At 41.7% G+C, this 21,513-nt stretch overlaps 1 protein-coding gene across 1 annotated transcript; it reads right to left on the reverse strand.

Annotated features, from left to right (window-relative positions):
- Positions 1–5,575: 5,575 nt before the first annotated feature.
- Positions 5,576–18,347, reverse strand: chrnb5a (cholinergic receptor, nicotinic, beta 5a). Its single transcript, XM_076729118.1, has 8 exons — positions 17,828–18,347; positions 13,803–13,948; positions 10,804–10,848; positions 10,604–10,713; positions 9,562–10,088; positions 8,596–9,086; positions 7,090–7,235; positions 5,576–6,645 (listed from the first exon to the last, which is right to left on the reverse strand). The coding sequence occupies exons 1-8, from the start codon at positions 17,871–17,873 to the stop codon at positions 6,630–6,632; spliced, it is 1,527 nt and encodes a 508-aa protein (XP_076585233.1). The 5' UTR covers positions 17,874–18,347; the 3' UTR covers positions 5,576–6,629.
- Between the last annotated feature and the right edge of the window lie 3,166 nt (positions 18,348–21,513).

Below are 21,513 nucleotides of genomic sequence, written 5' to 3' on the forward strand. Positions count from 1 at the left end.
GTTTCAGTTACCGAAGTGTGAAAGCTGTGGCCAGTTGATTTGTAGTTCCACACTGGTTAGACCAATTTGAAGCTGCTAAATTACTTCACTGAATAGTAAAACACTCAGGTGGAGGCACACAAACACGCAGGAATCCACACTAAGGGCTGGTATCTGGCACACAGCCTGTCCCGTGTTCCAAGCTATTTGGGCGTGTAGCGTGAAAAAGGACAGATAATTGGGTTTATCACCAGCGTATTTTTAGTTCTCATTTCTCCACACGCAATTTACAAACGACTGAAAATGAGCGGGGGGGGGGGGGAGTGAGGGAGTGGAAGAGCTGAAATAGAGAGAGGAGGAGGATAAGGAAGAGGGGAAAGAGAGGAATGGAGGTTCATAGAGGGAAGAGAAAGAAGGAATGGGCCATAGAGATGGAGCGTGGCACGTGTCCAGGTTTGGTGGAGTGTGTGAAGGAGCAGTAGTGTTTCCACCCTCAGGCACCGGAGCGGGTAGACGGAGCAGAACGAGCCCTCCGGATGACTGCAGGGGTGCCTGACAAACACTGCTTATTTTGGAGAGCAACCTTAGGAAACTTTAGCAGCGCAGCGAGCCAGATTTTCCACCATGATGCAGACCTCAGTTAACACTGGCAAACATTGGAGGGCATGAGAGTATAAATCTGATGTGAGTGCTGGAGATTATCTCCACGGTGGAATTTACATTAATTAGCGGTCTGAATGAAGAAAAGAAAAGAGAGACACAAAGCAAGTTCAGAAAGAGAAACAAAAGAATGTGTTTAAGGTCTTCCTGGAAATGAAAAGTCATGTGGTGATGGAAATATTAATGAGCTAAATGACAAGAGTTTGACTCAACGTCTGTCCACCATGTGAGTTTTTCACTAACATTTTATACATTAAGCTGGTCCGGTAATATTTGGCTTTATTTTCCACAGAGCTGATGGTTTGAGTGTTGTGAGAGTTCATGACCCCGTGCTGGATATTCTGTGGGAGCTATGGCTGTTAAAAAAGTGACGCGTGCACTTCAGTCACCACAGTTACTGTACCTTAACAAACGGTCAGAGGGCTCAGTGAGCAGGCCTGCACACGTGTGTTGGACAATAACCGCTGAGCTGAAACGCTGGGTTCACTTGGATTAACGGTGCTGCGGGTCAGCTGAGGCCGCCTCTGCTAGCGGAGATCAGATGGGTGCAGGTGAAGGGTGGCATGAAAAGGAGAGACGCAAAGAGGCACTGTTCTGGAAAAATGCTGCTGTGTGAAAAACGGTGACACCATTCACAAGTTAGTGAGGCAAGTTAGTTCATTGTTGTAGTTAGTTTGGCAACACTTCAATATAAAAGTTCGTTCATATCACTGAAACAGTGCACAATGTCAAATGAATCATTAATCAAAACTTCATTATACATCATTATATCTTTATTAAAGATAAACCAGCATACTCCTCCACCAGAAGCCAGACCTTCCAACCATTTATCCATCACATTTACATAACTATTTAATTTAGCTGTCTATTTCATCCACTTATTATTTTTAAATAACCAATTCACATGTTTATCTGTTACTTTTAGATAACTATTCAAACCACTTATCTATCCTACTTTTAGCTATTTAAACATTTAATCATTACTTATAGCTATCCATTTTGAACATTTTCCATTTTATCAAACAATTTCAATCATTTATGAATTAAATGGCTAACTTTTAGCCCTTTCAGTGCCTTTAAATAGCTTTTAGATAACTATTTGCACTATTTATTCATTACTGCAGCTCCCTGTTCAGACTTCTCTCCACATTTAGTTGCACTCTCAATTGCACCCTTTCAACTAGAGCTATATTTTTTAATCAAAATATAATTTATATTTTTTCTATTTGAGCTGCTCCACAATCTTTCCATATATTTGTGGCAACTGCGGAAGTACACAGGATTACCTGTATCCCTGGTTGGGAATCACTGTATTGGTAGTTTAACCCATACTCTGAGAGGGTAATACATACAAACGCACACTCAGACACACTTTGAATATGCAAAAATCAACGGCACCCCATTTCCAGCCCCTTGGTAATGTGTGTCTGGTGTATTCGCTAAGCTGCACAGAACATTACATTACACAATCTCATACCACCGTATGACAGCGAGCCTTCTCTGTTCTCTTCTGCCTTTCCCCCAGACACACCAACGTCACATCTGTCACCTTTATGCTCTAGTCAACCACACACACACACACACCACACACACACCACACACACACAAATCAGAGGGGGCACAGTAAATATGCATTTTGTCAATAGCTGTCCAGCACAGCAGAGGCTCAGTAGTAGTATTTTTGCTGATGTGCTGACTTCAGGAATCAGTGCTTCACTTTTGCTGAGATAAAGGATTTGAGCCAGTTAAATCTTATCATGGTCTATTATGTGTGTGCGAGTTCATTCATGCAGTAATACATAAAAAGTAACAGTGTGCTTTGTCTTCAGAGGCTGCAGACGGTTGGAAGGTGATGTTATTTTCACCCGGTATCACCTTTTGTTACGGCAGATGGAGTTCACAAATCTGGGTACATGGACATGCAAACACACAGACACACACACACACACACAGGAGAGCAGGTTTTCATCACTTCTGGGGACATTACATAGACTTACATTCATTTCCTAGCTTACCCTAACCCGAACCATAAACACCACTTACCTTAACCCAATACTACACCTTAAAATGTAATGATTTACATTGAGGACCTGCATTTTTTTACTACATGGGTGCACACAGTGGAACAAAGCACATTAGTGTTGTCGAGCACACTTCCTCTTTTGTCAGACTGAAGGAGCCTTTCTCCTACACACACATAGACACACAACCACCAGAATGTCCATTAACAGGATGTGACCCCGTCTGTGGATTCAACCTTATTCCACTTCAGATAGATCAGCAGACCAGAGCGAAGGTTTAAAAAGGGTCTTAACTGTGTGTGTGTGTGTGTGTGTGTGTGTGTGTACATCTCCAACACACGTAGAAAGAAAAAGAAAAAAGTCTCCTAATTAAGAACAGTCAATGTTCATTTTATCTCACCAGTAACACCTAAAGAACAAGCATTAATCAAATGAAGCATAATAAAACATGCATTTCTTTAGCAGAGCAGCTACACACACAATCACTGGAACTCTCACACACACACACACACACACACACACACACACACACACACACAACACACACACAAAACACAGACATCTGCTTGAGTCTTGTCTCCAGGTGATGAAGAAAACAAGTTCGTGAAAAGTTCAAAATGTATTTGAGGTCATCCAGATAAAACAGATGTCATAAATGACACATAAGTGTCATCATACCAACTTCTGAAAAGTATAAAAACAGAAAGATCACTTTCCCACCCCGTCTGCCTCCTGGCGAGTATTTAACACCTCCTTTTTATCCCATGCTGGCAGGACTCAGCTGAGTCTCTTCATGATGTTATCCCTCAGCAAAGGTAAGAAAATGATCTCTCTTCCACTAATAGTAATTCTCTTCTCTCTAACTGAGTGGTTTGACTGTATTTGATTTATTTATTTGATGATGACAGTTTGTGGTTATATATCATCATCAGCCTGTGGAAAAATGTATGAGAGGTTTATGAATGTGAAAACATTCAGCACATGACATTTGTAAAGATTTGTGATAATAGAGATATTTGACATAAAATCTATTTCATTCTTAATTTCTAAATGTTTTTTTGTCTGTGGTGACACAAATAATCTGAGGCCTCCATGCACTCTTAAGTTTTCTTTATTATGGAGTTGCTCATAACTGTGATTTAGGTGAAATTTTGCTTTTCCAAGTGTTACACATATTGCTCATTGCTTTCAGGATAACACTGACATTATTCAGTTTTTACTGTATACAGATCATATTAAAGACCAAAACCAACAATGCATTAGGTCATCGCTCAATAACTCCTGACTCTCCCTGCCTGTGGAGCTCCCAGTCCATTTCTTTGTACTGAAGTTGTAAACCTCTTAAACAGGTCACAAATGTACATGTTTCATTTTCAGAAAAAGCCCAGTAATAATCTGAAACAGCCGGGCACTGTGAGGTTTAACACACGCTACTCAGAAAGGAGTAATGGTGGATTTGTTGGGGACTACTTTCAGCTGTAGCTTGATACACATTTGGTGCACCAGTGTTATTTACAGCAGCAGGAGGGAGCATGTGAGATTGAGTCAAAAACTACAGTTGCAGTGTTCATGGTTACAAAGGAACATGGCACACAGTGCACCACTGTTGCTCACTTAAGTCTTCCTAATAGTTTTCAGACAACAATAGAGCTCTATGGAACAGAGGGATAAGATATATCAGCCCTTGGCTACACAGAAAATACTTGTTAGTAGGATTAATTCATTGTTGGTTTTAGTGGTTTCATTGGCAATGAGAAAAACAGAATCAACATAGAATATATTTCATAAAATGATGCCGCTATATTCATGATTTTAAGCTGAACTCAAAGGACCATACCATGGCTTTTGATTTTGAACTCCCATCACTTACATTAGACCATTAGTGTTGGTCAATTCCCAAAGCATGCAGCCATATTTTAGCTCTTGTAACATTTAGCAGAGTTGTTTAAATTTACCAAATTAAATGTTCAGGTGCTCCTTAAATTTCTGCCGTGTTGGTTCCAGAGACTGGTGTTCTGGTTGATCCTGTGATGTAGCGATGGTGTCACTTCTTTTTCTAACTAGTTAACCATTTTGAGCCACATATAGGCCAATTAATTTTGTACCATAAGGGCATCCAAAAGGACACATTTACTGCATTGTTTTGAACATGGGGGCACCGGGGGAAAATGCCACCAGTGAGATACAACACGCATTTTGTACAAAGTGTAATCATCTTCTCATTAGAACTCCTCATTGTGATATTCTCTGTCTGACACTTTCTTGCGAAAACATCATTATTTTGCAAAGTTATTTCTTTTCCTGCTACTTTTTGTTCAATAACAAGTATGCCGGTGTTCCAGCCCTTATCATCCAATGCGCACATGGAGTTCCAGGTAGAGGAATGGTGCATTTATGAGCTGTAGTGTGACGAAAAAGTTTTCCAGTCTAAAGTCATCAAGATACGTTAACTAACTTTATGTCAGATAAATTATTTGTATTCCCTGTTGAGTTTCCAGACATCATAGTTTATGAATGCAGTGCTACTATGTGACAGCTAAGTGGTGAAGCTCTCTCATCAGATCTTCACTTCAGCACCTGAATGCACCACCAGGAAGCATTCAAAGATCACTCTGCAATTTTAACGCTATTAAAAAATTATAGCAACGAAAATAAGTGCTGGCGTGTTTTTCACTATGATGCATTAGCAAGTTTCAAGTCTTTAGAAGTTGACTTTGATTGCAGACAAAAATTACCTGAAATCAATGGGCCCCTGGAAGGTGGGAAAAAAACCATAGCTCTGTTTGCATCCATTGGGTAATGGGTCACTATACAAAACCACTGGCATGGTCCTTTAAGAAAACAAATCCCAGACAAAATGTGAGGAAAGAACTGGGGAACATGTGACTAAGGGAAAAGCACTGGCCAAACATATAAAACTCACAGCTTTTTATTCAACATGTAATAGAATACAGTCAGTGTCATATTTATTGTTGATACTGATATAATGTGGTGCTGCTACAATTGTGACATGATATAGCAAAAAATAAAACACTAACTAAGTGTGCGAAAGACAGAAAGAGGAAGCAAGAGGAGAATACGCTTTCTTCAAAATAAGACAATGCATTAATAATTACAACACTGTCTGGGAGGTGGATGGTGGAGATGAGGCACAAAGCTCTGAAGCAGAACAAGAAAAGGACAGAGCAGGAGAGATGAGGCATTAATAATTTCATGAAGAGAAAAGGTGGGTAGGACAAAGTGTCCTCACATTGTTACAATAAAGTTTACTTTGAGAAGTGTGGAGAAATGAGAAATTATGGTCCATTGTATTGTGCTAACATGAACTATTGGTTTAATGTCCTCTAATGTCTTATTTTTCACATCAACAATGCTGCAGAGGACAGCAGACCTCATGGTCTTCTAGGAGCTGTAATGTGTAATGAACCTTTGTGCCTCCATCGTAGAGATCTCCAACTGCTCCATCAGCAGCACAGCCAGTCCAAAATGAAACAAAGACAACAAATTACCTGTATTTTTCACCAGCATGGTGGTTTGTGGTTGTTCTTTTCGTTGGGAGAGTTAAAGGCTGGGGAAAGTACTCCGCAACTGTCTTGTATGTTCTCTCAGAAACCGTGTATGGACATTATCTTGACTCTTTAACAATGTCACCTTGTTAGAGGTCATAAAAAGCATATCAAGATTGCCATGTCTGCACAGTGATGGGAGAGCTTGGACAGAGTCCATCATGAATAGAAGCCATGCGGTAAAAAAAAAAAAAAAAGAAGAAGAAGAAGAAGAAGAAAAAAAAGAAAGAAGTGTTCCAGAATGAATTCGGTCTTTATTTAAAGTCCACTGTCGCAAAGACAACCAGCTGTCAGCATTGGTTGGGCTGGTTATGTATCAGATCCAACCAACAAAGAAAACCTCTGTTATACTTTCTATGAGAGACACTTACTCCACGGTTTTCTTTCTCACGTCACACAAATCCTAGAAATCGCCATACCTATGAAAAGAAAAACACACAATCATAAACAGAAATGTAAATGAGGACGTACTACATTTTGCAAAAAATCATCTAGTCTGTCGATGCTTGTTTGGAATCAAGAGAAATTTCATGTAGTTGGCATGAGCTGAAATATAAGACTTCCTCCTTCTGCTTCACAATTAAAGCTTTTCACTTGCCAGCAAAGCTTTTATTGTGAAGCAGCTATAGCTTCATGTAGCTTTGTGCACAGACCTTAGCGACTTGTCGTTCTGCAGTGTTTAAAAATAGGCCTACATGACATAGACATGTTGCGGTGCTTTTTCTGTTAGCAGATTATTTAAATGACGTTTAAATGGCAGTTGTTGCCGAGCTAAGAGGTGTGTTGTGATACATTTTGATGTGTGTTTCAGAGTTTGTATGTCAGAGTACGTATGTGCGTTTCAGAGTATGTGTGTGACTCACTCTGTGTCATCAGCAGTGGGTGTGTTATAGCTCTGGAACAGTGGCTGCATGAAGAGCCCCAGAGTTCCCACCACACACACCAGGATGAAGATCCACAGGAACAAACGGTCTATCACCATGGCCACATACTTCCAGTCCTCTATGATCTGAAACCAAAAAAGAAAAAAAAAAAACAAGTTTAGACGATGACAGCTTGTTAAGACAGATCAAATCATGAATATAAAGGATGCGTGTGCAGGAGCAGACATTCAGAGAAACATCATGTTTTAATTCTTTGGGTCAGATGAACATGAGTGTGGTGAGGGGTCTCTATAGTTTGGAGTGCTTACAATCCTGTTTTACAACTGACTGTTAACCCCCTGAACAGCGATGATAGCTTAGTAACTGTGAATAAGTCTGTCTGTCAAGCTATGGCCAGAACATTGTTTGCATAAAGCTGCAGAAAGAACAATACTCAGTATTTAAAGAGTTTGGAGGGTCTTCTTTTAGCCTTTCCAAAAACCAAAATACAGCAAAAGTATTTCTGTGTAAGTGTAATTTGTAGCTTGTCCAGATGACTAGCACAATAGAGACCTGGCATCACTTGATTTTGAGTGGTTAGGCCTACAGGTTACATTTAAAAAAGACCTGTTCATGAGCAGCCCATTGACTGTAGAGTAGTACTATTGTATTTCCACAGAGTGTGAAAGCCAGACCTGGATGCTATCAGATGTTTAGAGTAATGTTAGAGGTTCGGTCTTGAAAGAGTAAACTGCAGTAAAACTGTAAAAACATAACTGAAATGCCCTGATGTTTGCCAAACACATTGGTTAGTCCTCATCCTAAAATCAGCAGCCAGACAGGGTTGTCGATCTTACATTTTTTCCCCCTATCACAGCGTAATTCTAGGACTAACGCACTGCAATGCTAGAGCAATGCTGGCAGGACTAAGCAAACAGTCAACTGCACTCTTCTCAGAAAGCGTATTAGTGATCAGAAGCAGTGTTTTATTGACTGCTGTTGCGGCTAAGACGCTTCTAGGACACCAAAAGCATATCAGGGTATAACTTAAACTGCAGTGCAGCCGGCAGTGCCGAGAGCAAGAGCAGGAGGCAGCTTGTTGAAAAATTTGCCATGAGCAATTACAGCTGCAAAACTTGTTTAGAATATTTATTAGGAGTGGGAATTTTGAGGAAGTTTAGAGGCCAAACCTGGGGTTAGGGTTAGTGCTGAGTTGAGTGACTTCATGTGCAAAGTTTTCTGAGAATATCTGACATCTTAAGATAAAAATAGATGTCTGACATTTTGGAAGAATGATTTGGCCTGTTCGACCTCCAATCTCCTTATTCTTCGCTGTTGCATCTTTGTCAACACACATCTCCATAATCTGCTTTTATAGGTCTTTACTTCCCTCAGTCTGTCTCTGCAATAATATATTCTGTCTTCCCATTCTCTCATGCGTTGATCCTATCTCTTCCTGCTCGTCACCATTGTTCTATTCACTTCACCACGGCTTTGTCTGCTCACCCCTTCATCGTCGTCTTCTGTCTTCATGTGTTCAGCGATGTATTTCACTCCATCCACTGCCTCCTCCAGATCTGCATCCCACTGAACAGCCAAACGCCTCTGGAAGTCTGAAAACCCGCCGCCCCCATCTGGGATGTCACCAACCTTCCAGCAAAACTTGTGTGCCAAGTCCTCATTCACGTAGAAAGAGTCGGTGTCTGTTCGGATCCCTCCGAGTCTGATGTTGGAGTACTGCTTCTTCTCTGTGCCGGTCTGGGAATAGTTTTTCCCAATGGCACTCCGGTTGGCGTACTTCTGGCGGAGTTTATCGCGGATACTGGAAGAGCCTGGACGCCTCATGAGGAGGAAGGTGGGCAGGCGGACTAAGAAGAGGCGTTTGACCCAGTCGGGCATGTGATGGGTGGATGGGGAGCGGTGGTGCACGTTGAGGACACAGACGGTGCTCACGATGGAGAACGTGACGAGCACCATGGTGAACATCAAGTATTTACCTTAGAAAAAGTGACAGAGAAACAGAAAGGGAAAAGATACTTCAAGAACAATACTGTTTTTATGAACTAAGTTATTCCAATGGCTTCGACTTTGCTGATCTTTTGATTTCTGCAAAGTTGCCGTCAATAATAGTCAGCACTTCCTGTACATGTTTCACATTAAAAGCCTACCTGGAACAGATGGGATAGTGCCCTTTCAGGAAGTGTTTAGTCTGATTGACAGCAGCCTAACACTGAACAAAAGGCTCACTGAGAGCAACAGAGCAAAATCTGATTTTAAGTATATGTTTATTTAACTTAAATAGTGTCTTTGATAAAGATATCAAAAGTTATTTGTGTGTTATTTGTTCATTCTGAATTTCATCCAAACAGTTTTGTTTTTTCAATTTATTTTATTACTAATGATGCATGACTCATCTGTTCACATGCCTAATTTTCTCAAATCTACACACTGTTACACACAACTATGACTGACCTATGAGTGGCACTGCAAGAGAGGTGGGTGGTACTATCTTTGATATCAGCAGCAGGAACACAGTGAGCGCCAGCAGCACTGAGATACACAGCGTCATCTTCTCCCCACAGTCTGACGGCAGGTAGAACACCAGGATGGCCAGCGACGTGATCAACACACATGGGATGATCAGGTTAATGGTGTAAAACAGTGGCTTCCTCTGGATCACAAAATCATAGGTGATATCCAGGTAGGTGATGTCATTGGGGTCCTCGTTTTTTCGTGCCGGGAGCGAGACGATGTCCCACTCCCCGCTGGGTGTGAAGTCATCGCGGCTGGCAAAGTCGCTCGTGAGGATTAGATCCACTTCTGTGTGGTCGTAGGTCCAAGAGCGGAACTTAAGAGTGCAGTTCTGTTGGTCGAAGGGGAAGTTCTGCACCTCGATGGCACAGGCTGACTTGTAGATGGCCGGAGGAAGCCAGAAGATGTCTCCTGTGTTGGAGACCACAGCGTTGCAATAGAAGGAAACCTCGTACACGCCATCAGCACTGTGAGAGGTTGTGGGTGAGATGTAAGATTAGTGAGAATATGGTTCCAGAGTCTGCACAAAAGACATATTTGAAGTCAGCTAACTCTTGAGGCAGAACTGCAAACCCCTTTTCCCTTTATTGTGATAATAGTAACCAGACAAACCCAAACTCTCGCTCATGATTGGCTGAAGTGAACCAGACATAGATGAAGCACGTATAAATCCCCTTCACCTCAACAAAAGAATAAAAAAACAGGCTTGAAGGAGAGAGAATGCAGAACATTTTAATTACAAAATCCCCATGGAAAAACATCCTTATTTTAGCAGCATATTGTCTGCATGTAATGCTTTGCTGGTGAAGTTGGAAAACCTCTGAATACTGTAGACTGATGTTCTGTGACTCCTTTAATACCAATGTGGTTGTGTTTTTTCTACCCGCTGACGTTAAAAAAACAGCACGATAGAAGCAGACCCTCTGAATCAAATACTGACAAACCGGTCCTCTCTTTGGTAGGATGACATGCACACGCTTACTTGTTGTAGAGCACTATATCAGGAAGCCAGATGCGTTTGGATGGTATACGCAGTTTCTTGATGCCTTCGTACTTTTCTGGGTCCCATCTCAGCCTGTAGTCATTCCACTCCTGCAGAGAGAGTGTTTATAAACTCCTTTAGTGACAAACACACCCACATGCTGTATATACAATGCCATATGTGGGCAGCTTGTATCCTACCTGAAACAGCCACAAATTGGTCGTCATTATCTGTTCTCTCTCATTCTGTAAGAAACAACCAGCATACTCTGAGCATCACTTCCATAAAATTCCACTTTGCAGTATAAACGCCTGAATCATTCTAATGCTAATGCTCTATGGGCAACAGTGTTAGCAAGACACATGAGGTCAAACCCAAATATCAGAACATTTTGGGCTAAATGTGTCTGTTTTTATAGCAGTTTTTATAGCACAATAGCATACATTAGAGATTTCATAGAGCTGCAGAGTGTCCACACTGAGTAAATATGTGTGGTCTAATGTTAAAGAACATTACAGGTTGTAGTATTGATAGTAATTTCACATGTCAAATATGCCAGACTGAGCGGCTGAACAAGGTTAACATTGAGCAGGCGGTTGATATTCAGCAAATAACTTCAAATTGTTAACTGTAACTGTTAAATCTCTCTGTCTCCTTTGTTTAGTCACACGGGTTAAATATGCAGAATAAATCAACAGCATCATAAAACTTAAATAGCAAACTATGTTTAAAAGTTGAGATGAATGAGTGATTAAAATGTGATGGATATGTCAAAATTCCTCTGACACTGTCATATCTGGTACATCTTATTTGAGGGCACGCCAATTTGCCACAGCACAGCCTTTGAAATCCTTAGCTGAAGTGAATTAAAGCGTGTTAGTTCAGAGTTTTCATGCAGTGGATAACAGTCTTCATTCAATAGTCCCAAAACACAGATAATCCAGAGATGGATTACTTTGTTTTAAACCAAACATCTAAAACTATCCATCCATCCATCTTCTTTGTTATTTTCCCTGTGCAGGTTTGAGGGTGGGCTGCAGCCTATCCCAGCATGCATTGGGCATGAGGTGTTGTAAATCTTGGAATAGTCACCTGTCTATCACAGATCTAATTCAAAGAGACAGACAAACAGAGTCAGACTCATTCACACCTACAGGCATTTTAAAGTTGCCAGTTCACCTAACCTGCATGTCTTTAGACTGTGGCAGTGATGCATTATCATATTTTCATTGTAGCATGTATAATAATATCAGGCCAAGTTACTGCATTGAAGCAGTTACAAAGTTACCACACTGTAATTCTAACATGTTAAAGCAACATTATGTTACTATTTTACTTCAAAATCATTTTGATGGACAATGATGCCTCTGTCATTCCATTACAATTTGTCCTTTGGCAGACACTTTTATCCAAAGCGATGTACATATGAGATTTCCATAAAACGAGGTGTTCAGTAAAGAGCTTGGTCTTTAGTCTTTTTCTAAAGATTGAGAGGGACTCTGCAGAACAAATGCAGTTTGGTAACTCGTTCCACCACCTGGGAACCACAGAAGAAAAGAGTCTAGCTAGAGACTTAGGGCTTTTTGGAGGTGGCAGCACCAGGCAGCATAAACCTGAATGAGGGAGTTCAGGTAGGTCGGAGCAGTTTTGGTGGCAATTTTGTAGGCGAGCATCAAGGACTTATACTTGATGCGGGCAGCAAGTGGGAGCCAGTGGAGGGATATGAACAGTGGAGTGACATACGCTCGTTTGGGCTGGTTAAAGACCAGACGAGCCACCGCATTCTGGATCACCTGCAAAGGTTTTAATATCCATGCCGAGACAGTGCACTAAGCTAAGAAGAGGAAATGAGAGTGTGCCCGAGCAAGAGGCCGGACAAGAGTGAATCTCAGCTTTTAGTTCTTGGTAAGAGCTTTGCCTTAATAAAAGGTGAGGTGAGGCAGACGCTGAGCTGGCCCTCTTACTGTTGGACTAGTAAGTAGTATTAGCTGGCTTGCTACTCTAAGTTATGTCTTGCATTGTTGCACTTGCTTAATGTAAGGCTGTGTTCGCAAAGTTGCTGACTCATTAGTTTTGATCATAAGTAATGTAGTTGTAATAAATGCATGTATGCAGCGGCCCATATTTTGGACAGTGCAGGAGTACACTCAGAAACTTTAGGGGCGGCAAATTGCAAAAAGTACCAATTCTTGAAAAACATTGCTTTAAGCAATTACACACCTTAGTTGCAAATTTTTTGAGGAGGAGAGAGGAGGAGAAAGGAGATCTGGACTGCTGATAGAGCAGGGGACCAGGAGACAGAAGACTACACAGATTAAAGGATCTGCACATGAACAAAGGCCCTCTAGTCAGGTTGAAACACCCTTTTTCACAAAGACCATGTCATGTTAAAGAAAGCGCAGGTATAAACAATAAAATTAATAATGTCTGAATTTAATTTGGCAGCTTTAGTTTGCTGCTGGTGTTGTGGCTTAAGGACACTCAAATAGACCAGAAGCATTCTTCATATTGCCGGTAACACCTGTGCTTTATGACAAGTCAACATGTCTGCTGTGAAGAGGCCTGTTGAGTGGAGTAATGCTTAGGTTGACATGATGTCAAAAAAAACCTTTGATCTAATAACAACGATGACGGTGTCCCGTCCTGATGGAGATGTCAGTCAAACACAACTGGCACACATCCACACAGTCTTACGAAGAGCACTAATCAGGATAGATAAGAGAAAGCTTTAGAAAAACCAGCACACCAGTGACAAAGTCTCTACAGTTCCAATAATAACCATGAGATCAAATGTTTGGGTATAAAATGTCAGGGCATGTCACAAGTTTGTTATGATTGTTCAGAGTTGGGATGCTTTCCTTTAACAGCAAAGTGCACAGTTGGAAACCTGCCTGTAAATAAAAGTTCAGTGTCTGAAACATTCACAGAGCAGAGTGCACAGGAATTGCTAGAAGCCATAAAAGATAAGAATTCAAGTCGTCAGATCGAGGTGATAAAAGAAAAACAAACAGAGATACGATCGCTGCATTGTGACCAAGCTGGAAAAAATATTCATGATGATATCAAAAGGGGCTTTTGTTGTGCGCCTATAAACATTTTGTCACAATCAGGCTGTGTCCCTGCTATCATATAGCAGCTTTTCTGATAACCTGCATTAGTGTACAAACACATGTTTTTGTATATACATAATTGTACTTACCACACTGATGAGCTGAGACAGAGACACCTGTATGGAGATGGTGACCTGCTGGCTCTTGTTGACGGCTGGTCTGATCAGTTTGTTGTAGCGCTCTGGACCCAACAGGTAGTTGACCAGCCGCTCCTCTGCATTCTCTGCCCTGCTGCCTACAGACAGTTCAGAGCACAGGCAGGGAAACGTTAGATTTTAAAGCGTACATCTTGAAAGTGCTGTAAACTCATCTCCATCTGAAATCTACTCTGTTAGTAGAGGCAGCGTATCTCCCTTTTATCGTAATACTGAATACAAAAATGTCTCCACGTTGTGTGCATGTGTGTGTGCGTGCTTGTGTGTGGGCTGCAGTTCCAAGCGTGATATTGTCTCTATCACAGTCTGTTTTCAGTCCAGTGTCATCATGAATGATGAACAATAAACAAGCTGGCTGGAAGTGAAGTAAATTTACCAAAAGGCAACACAGCTGAATCACGTGTTGTCTTTAATGTGTGTGTGTGTGTGTGTGTGCGTGTGTGTGTGTGTGTGTGTGTGTGTGTGCGGGTGTGCATCTTGCAGTCTCACGCTTTACTGCAGCATTTTAGAGCAAAAGAACAAACAAAAATTCAGTCATCCATCCATCCCCGTGTGAGGATCCCTGAAGCTTCGTGTTTCCTCAGCCCTAAATTATTGGTTATGTAAAAGTGATCGTATGAATAAGTCAGAAGCGAAATGCTTTGGACTCACTCTCCTGCCTCCCACAGCCATTATGACTACATTGTCAAACAAAGTGACAACATTGCGCAAAGCGTTTAATATCTGGAATGCTTCAGCCCCTCTGTGCCACATGAATTGTCTGTTTTTGTAAGATTACATGCAGGGAAGGCTGAGTGAGCATGGATGTTCTCTTTTTCAGCAGCACCCTGCTGTTTCAGGCTTTCATGTCACAGTGAACGCCGATGAATTCAGCTATTTGGAAGCAAGAGAGCCCAGGGAATCTCTTAGAACTTAATGGAACTTCAGTCTACAGTTTATTTTGACTTCAGAGGATAATTTATTTGCCATCAAACAAGAACCTAAATAGTCTACTTGTATGAGAGAAAGATGCTTGTTAAATTGAAGGATAACCTAATTTCTGAAGGCCTGTGTGTGGTAATGCTTCACATTACAGCCTGTAAATGACTCTGGGATGATTTACAGAGTATATACAGGGTATCAATAAAATACTTACTGCATACATATACCAGGAAAGGATGTGGGCTTAGGGAATAAGAGGATAACAACAAATGGGGCAAGTGTATTAAAGTGAAATTAGTTGTTCAAATTATGGCAGATATTTAAAATTGCTGCATCAGAACCACAGATATCATCTCTTTATTCCATACATTCTTGTCCAAACCTGGTGCCCGCATTACCCACAATGCAATTTGACCGCTTGCAGACCACCTGTAGTTCAGGTTTGAGTGTGTTATGATAGTGAACGAAGCCTCAAGCCACTGTTCTCAAGCAGAGGTGAGGAGCGAGCTACAGAAGAAGCTCACCTCTCTCTACCTGCACACGCCCAGACCTCTTTCATTTTCAGACCTGACTGTCGCTGTTTCAGGTGTGAAATTGATGGATCCCTTTAAGTGACAGTACAATACCTTTAGGTTAAAGTACAGAAAATGTGGGCTAAAGCTCCCTGACTGTAGAGTAGGTCTGGAGTGGACTGTGAAATAAAGCAATCCCTTGTTCACCGAGTACGGAGCAGCTTCCTGTTACGATTTCATTGGCACTCTATATGTAAAACATATTTACACTGTCATTTGCATGCTGTATTATTGATGTCTGAAAGAAGCGCTGAATGCTTTGACCTATTAAAATTATTGTTCACTATATTTGAGCTGGTGCGTTTTTCTTTTTTTTTTTATCTCTATGTTTTACGACAGCTTCAGTTATCACACAGATGCTGGACTGAAGAACGGTGCCAAACATCATTGCACAGTACAAGGCCGTCGAGCCTTCTGGCCTCCAGGGAAATGAAACACTCACAACAACATGATGGAATACACAGAGAAGTGCTGTGCGCTTTCTTGGTGTATTACATCATTTGAATAATTTAAACCTAGATTTCAGGGTATCTCTGCCTTGATGGATGTTGCAGAATAGTGCTCGACTGTATTGCATGTCAAACCTGATCTTTGTCAGAGTCTGGTTGCCTTTGTAAAGCAGATAGGAACATTGATGACGCCGGTATTTTGTTTTTTAAAGACCTGCTGACAGATAAATCTACGAGCTACGAGCTAAAGCTAAAGCCTAGACTACAATCTAATACAATTTCAGGGGTAAAAGATGTAAAAGACAATTCCATAGAAGAAAACCAGAATCGACGTCGAGGTAACAAATGGAAGTTTTTCTTTTAGGACATTGGAGGAGACATCCAAGTGTTCTGCCTAAAAGACAGGAGACGGTGCTGTCTTGGCCGTCGGTATAAAATAACCCTGTGTAAATTATTCAAAGAGCCCGTCTGCTTTTACTTACAAGTGTTTTAAGAGTATGAAAACTACGCACAGTTTTTACAACCCTGTTTCTGAGGGAAAAGTTGCTGCAAGGAGTGCTGTGGCTGCTTTTAATTCACGGGGGTCCTCTGAGGATCTGTCTCTGTCTTTAGTTACAAAGGCCTCAGACTGATCATCAAATTCTACACTGACAGTGGAGGTACAGAATGCACGTACAGGTAAGACAGATTGTGTAGAACTATGATTAACATGTGCACACATTGGAAACTGTATGTTGATGCTATTTACAGACATTACAATAAAAACAATGACAAAGCATAGCTAAGCCTCACTCTGAGCTGGAGTTATTGTTAAGGACACTGAGGTCATGTTCTTCATATTCTCTCCAGAAATTTGGGGATTTTAGCAGCCTGACGAGTTATTTATTTTCTACAAATACACACAAACCACAACTGACGGCTTATGTAATATTGATTGTGATGTCCTTTGGCAGAATTTCAGAATTGACTGTTTCTGTCATGGAAATCAAATCTAATGTAAAATAAGGGATTTAGTGTTTTTCTACCACAATGATCTTCTGGGCATGTGGAGAAGGGTTTGAATAACATTTAACCATCATAGGGCAATAGCAACGGTTGAACGAATAATTAAATGTACAAAGACTGCCCTTTCACTAGCAGTGGACAAACATTTGGGAGAGAGGTTGGTTTCCCTGGCAGAGCTTCAGCTCACGACTTCAGACCACAGCCCTCGCTACGCTGACACACAATGAAATGGAAGAGTGTCTTTGGTAGAGCTGAAGTGATTAAAAGTCAATGTCAAATCGTCTAGTGCCACCTTTAACGTGACCTGCATGATTATCTACAGGACAGTACATTCATTCATCTTCTCTTCTGAAATTTCTTCTGTGTGTGTGTGTGTGTGTGTGTGTGTGTGTGTGTGTGTGTGTGTGTGTGTGTGTGTACAGCAATCCTTGCCAAGCAATTTCCCAGCGGGGATCAATAAAGTTTTTCTGAGTCTTGGATTTGGAAAGTGAGGACCTTTTGGTTGGTCGTCACTTTCGGACAGACTTTTAAAGGGCTGTGTGGGTTAAGACTTGGTTTTAAGAGTGAGGTTAGAATTAAGTTTAGGTTTAGGTTTAGGTTTAGGTTAGGGTCAGGCATATAGCTGTGATGGTTAAGGTGAGGGTAAGGGGGTAGGGAATGCATCATGTCAATAGGGGTCGTTACAAGGATAAAAGTACAGTCGTGTGTGTGTGTGTGTGTGTGTGTGTGTGTGTGTGTGTGAGAGAGAGAGAGAGAGAGAGAGAGAGAGAGAGAGAGAGAGAGAGAGAGAGAATATCTTCATCTTATTGAAACGTGTCTGTTGGCAGAGTTGAGTGTACATCAGCACCATGGACGGCGTCATATTGTCAGTCAAAGCTCGCAGAAAAGGCTGGAAGTGCTCGTCTTGATAAAACACTTTCATGAAAATTTCAGTGTTTTTGCGTATTCCATCACTACACTCAGACACACATCAGTACTTCAGGATTATCTGAAAGAATATTAAAGAACTCACTTGTGAGAGAGAGAATGAAGAGCAGGAGCACAGTGCAGGCAGTCATCTCCTCTCTGCTTCTCTGGGCAAACTTACTACTTTCTTGTGTTGTCCTTCCAAAAAAAAGAAGTGTCTTGGATGTGAACAGCGGAAATATTCAGTGTTTATATAACGTCGTGGTACAGTCAGCCTTCTCTCTCACATCACATCTCGCATCCCTTCTTCTCTGCGCTGGTTGAAACACACCTGCTCCGGCTGGCGCAAAAAATAAACGAGCGAACTTTGGCTAGTGTAATAAGCAGGTCATTTGAAGAAAATCTTTATTTGGTAAAGACAACATGTTGGTCCTTTGTTTTATAGCCTTCCTCTGGAGGAGCCGGGCTGCCCATTGTGCGCCGCCACCTCAGCCACAAACCAGCCGCGGTGACACGTAAACCGCTCTCGATCCAGATCCAGCTGTCCAGGTTGATGTCGCCGTCCAAAAATGACTAAATCCTCATTTAACTTCTTCTTCTGTGAGTCTAAACATCCAGTGCTCAACTGCGTTAAGTTCTGTCCTCTGATGAAGCGCAGACAAGTTCTAGCGCGTCAAGAAATTGGCGCAGTTGCTGAAAAGTGCGAGACGCACAGCCAAGACGCTTTTTGTACGGCGGTTCCTCAGGGAAACTACTTGCAGGTAAAGTCCCAAAAGAGGCCGTGAACGATTTTCCATGAAAGTCCGTGTTACCCGGAGGAGAAGCCAGGAGGAGAAGCGGGAGGAGGAGGGGGTCGGGCAGGGGAGGTGTGTCCGTGTGTGCGCTCCTTGAGCTCCGGACCGGAGTGGAAAAGATTCGCGTCACGGCTTTAAGTGATGTTCAGCTGCCAGTCTGCTGTGGATGGCCTCTGTTCTGCCGGTGGTGCTTTGATAGCCTACTTTCCATGGCACTGAGTGAACCCAAACTTCAACAGCACAGAGAAGAGAACGGAGTTCGTGCCTTCATTTGACCTGTTCGTACGGGCACATTTACATAAGAGCGACTATAAGACGCATAAGTTCTTTTAAGACGGTTGTTTAGCCATAGGTTTACGCAAAGTGGGTTTATAGTGTAGCAGTATGATCACTGGAATATGTTTTTTGAAATGGCATAAGCAGACAGTTATTGAGTGCCAGCTGCGAGCAGATGTTGTCTAAATGAGTGGAGGAGGGGTGGCAGAGGATTTCTTTCCGTTGCTCTGAAGCGCTGAAAATGGAATACAAGGTAAGTCGTTAAAAGACTAAAACACCATGGAGGGTTTTTTTTGTTTTGTTTTTTTCAGTTGAGCCAGTATGAAGCATGAAGCACATTATGAAATTTCCTTTTTTTAGTAGGATAGGTGGATGCTCCATACCAGCATCATTCCCTGCCTTAGTGTCACTGAGCAATACATGAAAACCCATCAGCTCCAGAGGTGCTGCTCACTCACTCTGCTCTTAAACGTCCATGTGGATTGCATCCCCCCAGAGTTAGTGTCAAACTCTGCACACACCTCATCCTGTGCAGTGAAGGTTAAAGATCACCCTGAAGGAACAAAAAGTAAAACTGATTTTTGAGCAGAGGGGGACTTTAAAATCATGTATCTCTCATGTCTGACAAATAACACTTAGTGCTCATCTTCTTTCACTGAGAGGAACACACTGCTCATTATTCTCATGCTGTAAAACATATTGCGTGGATTCTGTTCAAAGGCACTCCTCTACAGAGGAGTTGTGTGCAGTTCATCTCACTATCAGAGCCACTACACAGAGGACTCCGTTATGTTGCAGATGTGCTTTTATACTCAAGCCAGGAATATTTTAACAGCTGGACTGGATGCACATGGCTGTGAATTGCCATCACACTAAGAGGAGAGGCATGTCGCAGGCCACTCAGCTGCAGAAGTCACAGCGAAAAGAGAGAAAGGCTCGGGTGTGAAAGCAATAAAGAGGAGACACGAAACAACTGCACATCTTTCAGACATTTCTGCACATGAATAAACCATTGCAGATTCAGTGGATAACACTTACAAGCATGGATTCCTCTTGGCCAGAGGCATTGAGAGGTTCTTTAATTGTGACGCAATAAAATGTACAATGCACAAGCAAGATATATAAAAAAAAAAAAAAAACAGTTAACATTGTGGAAACATCTTCTCGTCTCAAATGAAACATGACACATTTTCATAATTGTCATTTTTTCAATTCTTTTCAGTTAGTTTTGATGCAAATGCACGCAAATCCCACCTCCTCTCCCCTCTCTCTCTCTCTCACACACACACACATACACACAAGAAACATCTCATAAAACAGAAATAATAATGTCAAAACAAAAACTGATGAAGGATTTACTCTTGCACTATTATTTATGAGTTTAGCATGTGCATAAATCCCTCACAGTCCAGGCCATATAAATAACATACTACTCCCTTACATGGCCCATTGGAGGTTTCAATCTGCCATAATGGAAGTGTGTGTCTGCTTCAGCCAAGTTAACTGGCACGAGCACGCCACAGCTCACAGCAATTCATAACGCCCTCCGTCTCTAACTCTACTGCTCCATCACTGCCTTTCACCCCCGTACAGGCAGGCTCAGGCTGCCAAATAAAAGTGCCAAGATGATACCTGTCATATTAAATATTTATAGTCAGGACACGGCGTGTTTGGTGGGACCAATATATCAACATATTACACCGAGGAGGAGTTACACTCTATACTTGTTGGTGTTTAATTTTTACTTATCCAGATAAGGTCTGCTGAGTGTGCATGTTGGAAAGATTGCTGAGCCTGCAGCAAACAGCCTCTCCTCCCATTCATAAACACACACACGCACACATACACACACATACACACACACACACCTGGGCGCTAATGTTAGCCAACAGTTCCAGTGGAGGACTGTCATTATCCATCAGAAAGACTGAGATCAGCTGGACCAGCAGCAGCCTTGTCACAGACTGAATCTTTATATTTGTTGGGTTTTTCTGAGGCATTATGTGTTTCATTTGAAAGAGATAACCTCAGATACACACATGCAAATACATAAACCTCCCACCCAGTCCAAACCTACCAGGTGTACAGAAATGCAAGACTCAAAAATGATGGAGGAAGACAAATCTGCAGACCACTTATTTATCCACAGTACTTGAAAATTCCACTATTCAAAACAGAAGAACAAAAGGCATACTGACAGGTTAGACAAGAGATGTACTGCAGGAAACACATGTACAGGTCTCATATGTTACAGCCAACTCCTAAAAATCCCTTGTATGCAGAAATCTGAATTGAAATTTAAAAAAAATGTAGCTAGTCTGACTAAACGCTGGGAGGAAAACTCATCTCTAACCCAGTCTGTCTCTCAAAGGGGCACGTCAGCAATTTATTATCACACTTCCTTGAAATTGGGGTCCAGGCCAGAGACAGATTACAAAAGAATGGTCACAGTTGAAGCAGCAGCGACAGAGATATCCTGATTTTTAGGTCACTAGTATGAGTAAAGCCACCAAGGATCCTATATTTTCCATAAGGCATCATTCATTTTGAAGTCACTGTCTGTGAGAGTGTTACAGCTTTTAGGTTGGGCAAAATAAGCTGGAGGAGGTGGCATTAGCATTTAACTTGCTGGCAGGATAGTTTTCTCAAGGATGTGGTCACACTGTACAGAGCGCATTCACGCCTGGATGAGCTCCGATCATGGTGAGAGCCTAACCACCTC

This window comes from Chaetodon auriga, chromosome 4 (genome assembly GCF_051107435.1).
Source record: "Chaetodon auriga isolate fChaAug3 chromosome 4, fChaAug3.hap1, whole genome shotgun sequence".
Taxonomy (NCBI): Eukaryota; Metazoa; Chordata; class Actinopteri; order Chaetodontiformes; family Chaetodontidae; genus Chaetodon; species Chaetodon auriga.